This window comes from Tachysurus vachellii, chromosome 19 (genome assembly GCF_030014155.1).
Source record: "Tachysurus vachellii isolate PV-2020 chromosome 19, HZAU_Pvac_v1, whole genome shotgun sequence".
Lineage (NCBI taxonomy): Eukaryota > Metazoa > Chordata > Actinopteri > Siluriformes > Bagridae > Tachysurus > Tachysurus vachellii.
In genome coordinates this window covers 14,887,967-14,900,448 of record NC_083478.1, presented here as the reverse complement: position 1 = coordinate 14,900,448, position 12,482 = coordinate 14,887,967, and the positions used below count along the sequence as shown (strand labels likewise).

At 38.1% G+C, this 12,482-nt stretch overlaps 1 protein-coding gene across 2 annotated transcripts in view; it reads right to left on the bottom strand.

Moving 5' to 3' along the window:
• Positions 1-1,672: 1,672 nt before the first annotated feature.
• plpbp (pyridoxal phosphate binding protein) overlaps positions 1,673-12,482 on the bottom strand; it is a 25,396-nt gene continuing 14,586 nt past the window's right edge. For both annotated transcript variants that reach the window (XM_060893801.1, XM_060893802.1), the window contains exons 7-8: positions 4,437-4,535; positions 1,673-4,253 (exon numbers count right to left, since the gene is read on the bottom strand). In XM_060893801.1, the coding sequence (XP_060749784.1) occupies positions 4,098-4,253; positions 4,437-4,535 (255 nt within the window). In that variant the 3' untranslated portion in view covers positions 1,673-4,097. The remainder of the gene's footprint in view (positions 4,254-4,436; positions 4,536-12,482) is intronic.

Here is a 12,482-nt window from a genome sequence, read left to right as displayed (position 1 = left end):
ATACAGTGAACTAGCACTTTTGGTTCACACGCAGAAACAGAAAACAGCAACTAGGTGGGCAGCAGTATGGTGGAGATACAATACTGTCTTACTTGAAATGACAAATGTCAAAGTGAAATGCTGTGAATTGAAATCCTCATTTGTGTGACAATGGTGTTGACCTGCCAATTAACAGAAAAGAATACAAAAAAGGACTCCAGAAGATTCTCTTTTATCAAGTCAAGTCAAGAAGCTTTTATTGTCATTTCAACCATATACAGTATAGCTGCTGCAGTACACAGTGAAATGAGACAACGTTTCTCCAGGGCCATGGTGCTACATAAAACAAAGACAGAGCTAAGGACTTAGTAAGTAGTCCTAACCACATAAAGTGCAACTGTGCAACCTGGTGCAAACAGTGCAGGACAAAAGACAGTGCAAACAAAAAATGACAAGACAATACACAAAAGACAATAAACAGAAACAGCACCGACCAGTGTAAATATTGTATGTTCAAATAATATTTTGTATGCAGAAATACTGGAATGAACACAGTGTTATAGCAACAATTACCTGAGATATTGTAAAGGATTGTGCAAAACAGCGACTGAAATGTGAGACAGAATGTGCAAAAAAAGAGAACAAAAAGTACATTTTGTATTTTTTATTACACATTTAAAGTGAAACCTCATTTAAACTACGAAGAGGAAAAACAGTATAAAATGCTTGAGCTGGATTTGCCCTGTGTTGTTCTTTACTCTGATGAACCCAAAATACTTCATGTATTTTGTCACTGCTACGCTGGAATAAACAACTTCTTCATTAAGATCTTCGCCCTCATTGTTTTATTTTCTTACAGTGATTACTATCTGTTTGCCTTTTAGTAGCAGTTCATTGGCTTCACTGGGTGAGGAACGCTTCTTGAAGTATGCTTTTGCTTGCACTGCTACACTCCAGGGACATACTGTATTCAGCAACTGGATTGAACGTTACAAGCACTACTTGGTTGGGTCACTTACTGTGTGCATGTTCATTTTCTTATATTTATGTGTATTTATGCTAGGTTGCCATCTTTTTTTGTGTTCTTTCTTGCTAATTGATTGTACATTATCCACGTTTGGTGCTCTTTTCTCCCTCTATGTTCTGAGATTAAATGAAAAGTGACCTAACATTGTGCACTGCAATTGAAATGGCCACACATTGTGAATAAATATAAAATTTTTGTGACACATGCTTATTACAAATACAGCTGCATAACGAATGCTTCCACACTTTCTCTGGGGATTTAAAGCCTTGAATGGAACTCAGCACATTCATTGATAACAGTGCATTTTTCCGATGAAATGTTAATCAAATTTGGCCAATTACCACAGAACAGTTCTCCCTCAATATCAAAAGGTAAATGATTTGAATATGTGCTCGGCCTCTGCTCGAATTGAATAAATCGGCATTTTACCTGTACAACTTCATCTTCCTCCATAAACAGTGATGCAGCTCCACACCTAGCAAACCTCTGTTTCCAGTCAGTCCAGGCATTGAGCTTGGAAAGGTCAAACTTCTCAGACGAGGTGAACTTTGCCAAGCACACTTCATTCCATGTAAAACTCGTAAAAATTTCCGTCTTTTACTTTGTTTTTGCTTTTGACGCAATGTAGTGTTTGTCACCGAGATTACCATTATGAACCACCCGGCATTTCTTTGAACAGCACACAACTTTTTATTTAATGACTCATCTCAATAATCAGAAGTGGAAATGTGTTCACATCATACATGCGCAGTAACGAAATAACTTAACAAACAATTCCATTTCGCATGAAAGAATGTATTTGTATTCTTGATTGATACAAGTGTACTGTTATATAGCCCTTTAAATCTCCAATCTGTTAAATTCTTGATAATGATTAATACAATATTTTTGTGTGTTGTCCTGACAAAGTTGTTTGTGGCTAGAAATTTTTCTTAGCAGAGATTGAGCTTAGAGTGTTTGGTGAACTTGTGAGGTTGGGAAGGCGACAGCATCCAAACATCCAAGTTGCTCAGGTTTGCTGACTGTGGAGAGGTTAGATGCTTTATTTCCCAGGAAGCCCTAAGGTTTGTGTCATCTTCCGGCTCTCCTTTTTTTAATCGCTAGTCTTGCTAGAGTCCCTGTCTGCACTTTGCACATAATGTACTTAGTCTTTAACCATCACTTGATTACAAGCATACTTAATAATTCTCTCTGTGTCCCTACCACTCATGGGTTCCTCTTTCCAGACCTGCCTGATCCATCTTGACACTCTTCCATGGTAGGAGTCTCATCATATGGTAGTGTACTGTGCTGGGATAGATCTGCATTGGCAGCTTGTGACCCTTGGGATTACTGAAGATACAACCACTTGGAGACTATCAAACCCACTTTGAACTGCCATTGCATTAGTCAGCTTTGTGCTCGGATCTTCATCAGTGAACATTTGAAGACTTAGACAGGAAGGGATTAGTGTTAATTCTGTTATGAACTCAGAAATTACACAGACCTATTAGTTCCTCAGGAGCTCTTGGTTGCATAATTCCAATTCCACCAGAATCAGGCTTAGAAGGGAACCATCCTCATTTGGGAGACATTGGACAGTAAATAATGTAAATGTAAATAAAGTCCTTTCTACAACGGTATATAGCCAAGTGGACCCAAGAGGTCCTGAGGAACTAAAAGGTCTGGGTAATTTCTGAAAATGTAAATTGCTTAGCAAATTGAGCAGATATAACTTATAATTTAGGCTAGAAATATGTCTTGGTTTGACCAGACTGTATAAACTTGTGACTACGTATGATCAAAAATTGTTATTCCAGACCCTGAATATTGTGTACTCTAGCATGTGCGCACACACACACCCTGAATTCTGAAAATGTTGGGTGGTTTTTTAAATTTGAATAAAATGAAAACTAAAATACTCTTAAATCACATGAGCCAATATTAACACAATATTGCAGTCTTTGGCCTTGTCCCTTATGCACAGAAATGCTAAAGAAATTTGCAAGCCTTCGCAATTTGACGTTGACGAATATTTTTTTTAAAAGTAATCCACAATCTTTTTACATACCATTTCACAGATTGGAAAGCCTCTCCTCATCTTTACTTCTGAGAAACTCTGCCTCTATAACACATCCCTTTTATAGCTAATCATGTAACAGACCTTTAGTTGCTAGATCTGAATCTTTTAAAAATTTCTTGCTTTTTCAGCCACTGCCTGTGTCAACTTTTTTGAGACCTTGCGCAGGCATTAAATTTGAAATGAGCTCATTTATTGGATAAAAGTGTACCATTTCTCTGGTTAAACATTTGTTATCAATTTTCCATTGTGAAGAAATATTGGCTCATGTGATTTAAAAGTATTTTAGTTTTCATTTTATTCAAATTTAAAAAATGTCCCAAGATTTCCACAATTCAGGTTGTATAATTAATTCTGTATATCTATTCTGTATATCTATCGTTTCAGAATTGATATTTATTTTACCTTTCAGAGGCATTTGCACATAGTAAATAGTTTGTTTTATTTATCACCATAAAAATATCCAAAACAAATTCTGGTTAAATGCCATACAACCATAATTAACAAAATGTTTTTAAAGTTCTAAATCACACATCCACTATTTCTCTGGAACTTGTCCATTCGAATTTAAAGTTTATACAAATGTTTATATATGAACGTTTGAATAATAGCAAATGCCAATTCCTCGAAAACAGTTTTCACAGCAACAGTACAAGTAATTATGCAAAACATGTGCATATATCAACAGTTTCTCTTTTTAGGTCATCATTTCATAATGAGTCACAGAAAAAGTGGTCTACTGACAGAAAACACTGCAATCCACACTTCATTCAATGACCATACATTATACAGTTAAACAGTTTAGGTAAGAAATGCAAAATGTGTTTTAATTTTTAAATAAAACTTTTAACTAGTATGCTATAAATGGTAAAAATGTTTGAAATTAGACAAACTTATGTGTAGATGAGAGGAAACTTACCTTCACATTTTCTGCCTGGTCATTTCCTAGGAAGACCAGGTCTATATTTAATTTTCATATGGCTGGGTTCTCTTAAGCCATCTGGATTAAGTGTGCATCACTGTTTCTATTATTTAATGCTCTTTTACTGTAAGATGTTCCATCTTCTTTGCTGATTCCGCAGATGTTACCTCTGGCTTCTTTTCTGGGCTGGGGCTAGGTGTGTTTGGATATTCCCGTGTTCCAAAAATGGTGCTACCAACACGGATATTAGTGGAGCCTACCTCAATCTGAAGTAGAAATATCGCTGTGTTAAATTTGCAATAACTTTGTCTCATAGTTGTGTTAAATGTTTAGAGTGGATTATGTCAGAGTTTTCATTTACATGTTTGATCTTGAAATTTGGCTCACACTGAAAGAACAGAGCTTAGGTAATGAGTAAAAAAACAAATACAATGAGGGTAATAACTCACCGCATGTTCAAAGTCTGTGGACATGCCCATACTGAGCTCAACATGTTCCAGTGGAAGTTTTAGACACTCACACACCTCTTCACGACGCATTATCAAGATCTACAGACAAAGCAATTTTTTTTAAACATGTTCCATACTTTTAACATTGTACCAAACATGCTACAACTCCTAACTAATATAACTACATCTATATTTACACATACATACACGTATATATTATATATAAAATTTAGATTTCAATATATCTCTCCATAAATGACACAAAACAACATCAGATTTCCACACGTCTCAAAATCAGACAAAGTGAACCCAGGAAAATCGTCCAATATAATATACCGTTGAGAGGCAAAACTATGAAATTAAATACTAATCCTAGATTTTAACAAAGTCAAATTAGAGTCAATCCTATTACAGTCAATAGGATGACAATTAGTTATTTTTGAGCGGCCTAGTTTATTTAAAGTACAGAGATATATCAACGTCTGATGTTAATGAGGCATGTTTGTGGAAGGGGATGGAAAGGAAAATAATTCTTCCAGCATAAGAACCTCATACCATCTGTGAAACATCATGGTGGTAGGACCTCATGCTTTGGTAGGGACATGCTTTGGACCTGTATTGCTGCATCTGGGCCAGGACAGCGTGTCATCATTGATGAAACAATGAATTTGGAATTATATAATTTATTGAATTATTGATAATTAAATCGTTTGCCGCAAGTTTTTGTGCCTGTCTCTGTGTTTAAATTATACTGTTTTTTATTTTCTCTTATTGGTTAACATTTTATGTTGTCGCTTTAGTTTTTTTAAATTCTTTACTTTTCTATCGCAGTTAATTTTATTCCTCTTCTTTGGGAGACGCTGGTTTGTTTCCTGTTTTCAAACAGCTAGAGGAGGAAACACTCTTCGGATCTTTTAAATATTCCGATCTGATCCAATCATTAAGTATGGCAAACTTTCAGCTTGTCCAGTGTGTGAATTGCAGCATGTTTACTGCAGCATGTTTAGTAATTATTCGTCATTAGCGTTAATTTTACTTGTGATAAGTGTATTTTAGGTAGCTCTCTGATGGAGAAGATCTTAGCTTTAGAGGTGCGCATCCAGACACTAGAAAGGGATAACAATAGTAGTGTGGTTTCTGTAGGGGAAATTTGGATGCTTTAGGCGGAGTTAGTAACCCTTCAACTCCAGCATTAGAGCCCTCACAGTGGGTCGAATGGGTGACGACTCGGTGGCAAAGTCACAAAGCCAAAGCTAGCGCTAAGGCTTGCCCACGGGAGCACAACTCTTCACTTCACATGTCAAACAGGTTTGCTCTCCTCAGTGAAGCACCCACTGAGAAACCCAAAAGAGCTCTGGTTATAGGAGACTCAATCTTAAGGCATGTGAAATTAGCTAGGCCTTTAGGGGTCCAGTGGACCTGGTTAGGTGTATTCCAGGAGCCAGTGCACCAGACATGACAGGTAATCTTAGGGTCTTAGGCATGCATAGGTACTCTAAGGTAGTTTTTCACATAGGAGCTAACGATATACGCCTTCATCATTCAGAGACTACTAAGAATAATATTGTAGAGGTGATGCAAAGGTGATGTCCGATGCTGTAGTAATGCATGTAAGCTTGCTTTCCCCTTCAGAATGGATATGGCCCATCTCTATGTGTAAACAACAGGACTCTAAGTCAGTCACTCAATATCTGACATGAATCACCGATGACTCACAGCAGATACCTGAGAATCTTGAAGTTGAATGAGTTATGGCCTATGAGGCCCATTTGATGAACAGTTTCATGAATGGACTTAAGGAAGATATCACAAAGAAGGTGAAGAATACATGCATCACCGGGACATGGGACACTGGGAAATTGAGTTTGATTGAGCAGCATGCTACACACGTGGACAAAATTGTCGGTACCCTTTGGTCAATGAAAGAAAAACTCACAATGGTCACAGAAAAAAACTTTAATCTGACAAAAGTAATAATAAATAAAAATTCTATGAATGTTAACCAATGAAAGTCAGACATTGCTTTGCAACTATGCTTCAACGGAATTATTTAAAAAAATAAACTCATGGAACAGGCCTGGACAAAAATGATGGTACCCCTAGAAAAGACTGAAAATAATGTGACCAAAGGGACATGTTAATTCAAGGTGTGTTCACTCATTAGCATCACAGGTGTCTACAATCTTGTAATCAGTCAGTGGGCCTATATATATATATATAGCTCCAGGTAGTCACTGTGTTGTCTGGTGACATGGTGTGTACCACACTCAACATGGACCAGAGGAAGCAAAGGAAAGAGTTATCTCAGGAGATTAGAAAGAAAATTATAGACAAGCATGATAAAGGTAAAGGCTATAAGACCATCTCCAAGCAGCTAGATGTTCCTTTGACTACAGTTGCACATATTATTCAGAAATTTAAGACCCATGGGACTGTAGCCAACCTCCCTGGACGTGGCCGCAGGAGGAAAATTGATGACAAATCAAAGAGACGGATAATCCGAATGGTAACAAAATAGACCAGAAAGACTTCTAAAGAGATCCAAGGTGAACTTCATGCTAAAGGAACATCAGTGTCAGATCGCACCATCCGTCGTCGTTTGAGCCAAAGTGGACTACATGGGAGATGACCAAGGAGGACACTTTTCATGTCCTCCTTGGACATGAAAAAAAATGGAACTTTTTGCCAAGGCAGATCAGCTCCATGTTCACAGACGGAAAAAATGAAGCATATCAAGAAAAGAATACTGTCCCTACTGTGTAACATGGAGGAGGCTCTGTTATGTTCTGGGGTTGCTTTGCTGCATCTGGCACAGGGTGTCTTGAATCTGTGCAGGGTACAATGAAATCTGAAGACTATCAAGGGATTCTAGTGAGAAATGTGCTGGCCAGTGTCAGAAAGCTTGGTCTCAGTCGGAGGTCATGGGTCTTGCAACAGGACAATGACCCAAAGCACAACACCCAAGCTAAAAACACCCAAGAATGGCTAAGAGGAAAACATTGGACTATTCTAAAGTGTCCTTCTATGAGCCCTGACCTCAATCCTATTGAGCATCTTTGGAAGGAGCTGAAACATGCCGTCTGGAAAAGACACCCTTCAAACCGGAAACAACTGGTGCAGTTTGCTCATGAGGAGTGGGCCAAAATACCTGCTGTGAGGTGCAGAAGTCTCAGTGACAGTTACAGGAATCATCTGATTGCAGTGATTGCCTCAAAAGGTTGTGCAACAAAATATTAAGTTAGGGGTACCATTATTTTTGTCTAGGCCTGTTCCATGAGTTTATTTTTTTTAAATAATTCCGTTGAAGCATGGTTGAAAAGCAATGTCTGTTTCATGAAATGCCAAAAATGTGTGGAAGATACCTGCATTCAATAGGAGCGTCTGATGTCCAGGTTACAGAACAATTTTCTGTCTCTGAAATTGAGGGGTTTCCCCATTTCAAATTCTCATTTGTGATTTCTGACTAATGTTCCATAAATCTTATAGGGAGAGATTTGATGTGTAAATTGGCATGAAGGCCTCTCAGTAGTCCTGCCTGACTCTGAGGATTTCCATTTTCAATGTGTTAAGTATGACCCCAGACCCTTAGATTTTGTCTATGAATGGAATCTATGCAGCTCCACAATGAATGCAGTAAATCAGTAACTCATTGAGAAAGCAAATCAACTCACTAACCCTTTGCGGTGCATTGCAGATTCTCAGGTTGCATATATTTAGTTTAAATATATGCAACCTGAGAATCTGCAATGCACAGCACACATATATATAGGAGAGTCAGATGTGCTATATGATACAGATTGCTTCATAAACCTAGAGGAAACAGAGATGTTGATATTAAAAAAGATGATTGAAAAGATGATGTTTTGGGATGAGCACTGCTGTGCAGTAGAGGTAGATTTATCTTGCATTTGTAGGACAGCAGGCAAGCCCCACCCCTTCACTATTGAGGAATTGGTCCCACATATCTCTCTGTCCACATGCAATGGTCATCTTTGGAAGGACATTGGGCCATGGCTGCAAAATGTTAGAGGAGACAATAGCTGGGTCCCTACAGCAGACGCAATGGTCTCTGTCAATTTGAAGATGAAAGTCTATAGTACACCACTGAATTGGGTGGCTACGGCAGAGAGTTGTTTTTCTGACAGCAGACTTTTACAGACCACTTTACAGCCTTTTATAGAATTTACAGACCACTTTGACACCGGAGGAGAGACTTGCATGGAAGAAGGGGAGTTATGTGTCAAAAGGAGGGGTTTGGTACGGGCCCAACAAACCATGCTTACCCAGAAAACTGTTTCCTTATTATGCTAAGCTGATGCATGGCCTAGACAAAAATTTTGTGAAAGCTGTGTAATTTGTGCGATAAACAATAAGGGCAGGGGTGTTAAAACCACCCAGGGCACACATCCACCATTCCAAAATTTACAGATGGATTTAATTGAAATGACACCTAGCAAAGGAAAACAGTATTTTTTGGTTATAGTTGACATGTTTTCAAAATGGATAGAGGCTTTCCCAACCTCTAAACAAGACGCAAGTGCAGTAGCTAAAGCACTGCACTGATCGGAGAATCTGAAGATGAAATGTTGATTTCTGTGCAAAGTAAACTGAACCGTTCAGAGTCTTTTTACTCTGTCTGTAGTCCACAAACAGGTGAAAGAGCTGAAAAGTGGCTGGGTCCTTTTCAGATCCTGCTGACAACACAGACTGCCCTGAAAAGTTGCAGACAGGGCTACGTGGTTTCAAGCCAGCCACCACAAATGAGTTCCGGAGTCAATGAAGGATAACTAAGTAAGGGGCTGGTTTACCTGCACTCACTCGCCGGCCTAGACTCATGTGCCCCTTTTCCACCAAAAAGAACCGGGTGCTGGTTCAGAGCTAGTGCTGGTGCTGGTTCAAAGTTGGTTCCACTGGCGAACCTTCTAAGAACCGGTTTGCCTTTCCACCGGCTAAAGAGCCATCACAGAGCCGAGTCTGACGTCACTGTATACGTGTCACGTGTCCCAGCAACTTTAGCGCAGCAGCGGCAAACACATCAACAATGGTGGATGTTGCTTTACTGTTAATGCTCATGGCTTTGTGAACCTAAATTAGCATCCAAACGCGGCGAATCCAACGTGTACGTGCAGCTCCATGTAATCTGTATAAACGGAGGTTGTAATCGAGAAAGTACATAACGTTATTTTATCATTAACACAGTAAAAAGGTAGCCTTAGCATGTAGCTACTTACTATTGTGTGCTGATAATGTATCATATCGCGGTAAAGTAAAAGTGTATTAGACATTAGTATACTTAAGGTACATTATCAAATGCGCTAACAGTAGCCCCGCCCACAGCCCCTGACACAAGCGGTTCTTAAGTCTAGACCAGCGGCGTTTTGGTGCTACTTAAGAACCACTTTTCCTGGTTCAGAGCCGGTGCTTTGGCTGTCGAAAAAGAAAGAACTGGTTCTAAATTAGGCTCTGGCTCCGAACCAGCACTCGAACTGCCTCGGTGGAAAAGGGGCAATGGTGTTCCCAAGCCCTGGTGAGGTGATACGAGTACGCAAGGTCAATGCCTGCACTCCGAACACCAAAAAAATGACAAGAAGGGTGAAGGTTTACTTACAGCATGGTGCTTGTATATATGAACCATCCAAGAGACATTCTAAACTTCCTGAAACCTAAAAGTAAGAAAGTTGGGCTTGAGAGGAAGACTGTGTTTTGTATACTGTTTGGACATACCGAACACTGTAGCTCCTGTTTGAAGATCTAGCTACTTGAAGAAAAGAAAAAGCTCCATGACCATGAAGGGAAAATCGAGTTTTCATGATTCTGGGAGCGCTGTTTGAGAATACCCAAAAACTAAGATAAACCTTTTTATACAGACATTGAGGAAAATACACATATGTCAGTAGAGTTTGATGCATGCTCCTTGCTCGACTGTGGCATGGAATTATACGCCCAACAGCAGAGTAACTGTGATAAGCACATTTGTAAAGGGTTCGTCCGAGGATATACCTCCAGCAGTGTCAGCACCCGAAAATGGAAGCATATCAAAGGTAACATCACCCTGATTAGAGGACCTGCCCAACATCCCTGTGAGCTGACCTCCTGAAACCCACTCAAAATCATGCATATTCAGACACACAAAAAAAAGAAAAGCATAAAAGGACATGGGACAACACCTAATTTTGGGAGTAGATGTGACTGGCACAGACTCACTGGACATGTTAAAAATAAACATTGTGCCTGCAAGGACCACATCAACTGAGCTGCCAACAAACATGAATGTGACTTAGGTAGCAAGTAGGGTTGCAAATGGGTGGAAAATTTCAAGGAAATTTCCATAAACCTTCCATGGGAACTTTATCTGGGGAATTTATGGAAATAGGGAAATTTATATAAACTATCATACAAAAGAATACATAACATTTTGTTTGGACATTAGATGACATGCAAAAAAATGACATTTAAAAAAAATGACATTTTGACAAACACTGGATGAGGTGAAATGTATCCAAATATGAGATGGTGTAGAAAAAGCTAGTAAAAACACTTATGCAATGCAAAGATATATAAATAATTAGTTGAACAATTGGAATATTTTGGAATAAAAAACATTTTGCAATTGATGCAAATGAATAGAAATAGGCTAGATTAATAAATACTCCTCAATCAGCATGCTTGCTAAAACAAACTGTAATCTTTTTCAGTCAAAAGCCTGGACAAATTACAACTTATGTTTTTGAAATAAGTATCATAATGCTCATTTATGCCTGATTTATTTAACGATGATAAATAAAAACAGTAAAATATTATTCCATTTAAAATTGTAACTTTTATTAAGCAAAGAAAATAATAAGATTATAAAAAATATATGAGGAGCACAACTCTAAAATTTATGAGAAATCAGCAATTAGAATGATTTCTGAAGAATCACATGACACTGAAGACTGGTGTAATGGATGATGAAAATTCAGCTTTTTAAAGTCTATTCAATCAGAAAGGCATTGTAATAAAATTTCACAACAATATTTCACAAACTGTTCTGTCCTTTATTTTTGATCAAATGCAGGCTTGATGATCTTGAAGAGACTTCTTTCAAAAACATTACTGTAAATATAGTAGTGTGTCCAAACTTTTGACCAGTACTGTACTTCTGTATAATAACAGAAAACTGTCTAGCAGAAAGGATAGAAGTAAGAGAATGAGCTTGAAACAGCTTGAGAAAGCTAGCCTCAAATTGTCAATGAAATAGTACTAGCTTACATTTAGCATATCTGATTTACTGGCTGGCTAGCTACTGTAGAAACATATTTTGAAATTTGCTAAATAAATGTTAATAAAATTTATATATTTAATAAAAAAAATATATTTACAAAAGGTAAATATATGCCAAAAAAAACCTGTGGAATCAATATTTCTGTGGTGGTCAGAGCCCGGATGGGGAGGAGGGTGAGTAAGCAGGATTGATTGTGGGGATATTCTTTTTATATTTTATTTCGTCGCTGTCGGGCGGAATCCTCGTATCTCCAAAACCATTATTTTTCAGGAAATTAAAAAAAGCCATATTGTTTTGAGTTATTAAACATTGTATCGTTAAATTTGTTATTATACCTTATATTGCTATCATACTGTTGTGTACCAACATTAACACATTTTCCCAAAGTCACGTTTTATCGGAGATACAAGCTTTATGACTTGGGAGGAGGGAGATACGAGATTATGCTGTCATTGATAAGAATGGTACGGACACAGATGTCGCTGCTGCCAGCAGTGTTCAATAAAGTCTGCGGTCACGTTGAGCCTTTTGACAAGAGACAAGGCTTCAATAGTTAACCAAAGCTAACTATTGAATCATGAATAACCAGTGTTTTGAAGACATTTACCTCAGAAGACGTGTTGATTCGTTGCGACTCTTAATCTTGAGGAGAAATATGCCGCAAAGCTCTCCCGCGGAGTGAAGAAGAGGTGGAGTTACGAGATTTCTCAGACAGTTGAAGTGACCAATGGAGTTAAGAGATTTGCGTTCAAGCTATTTTCAAGACTTTAGATTGGTTAATA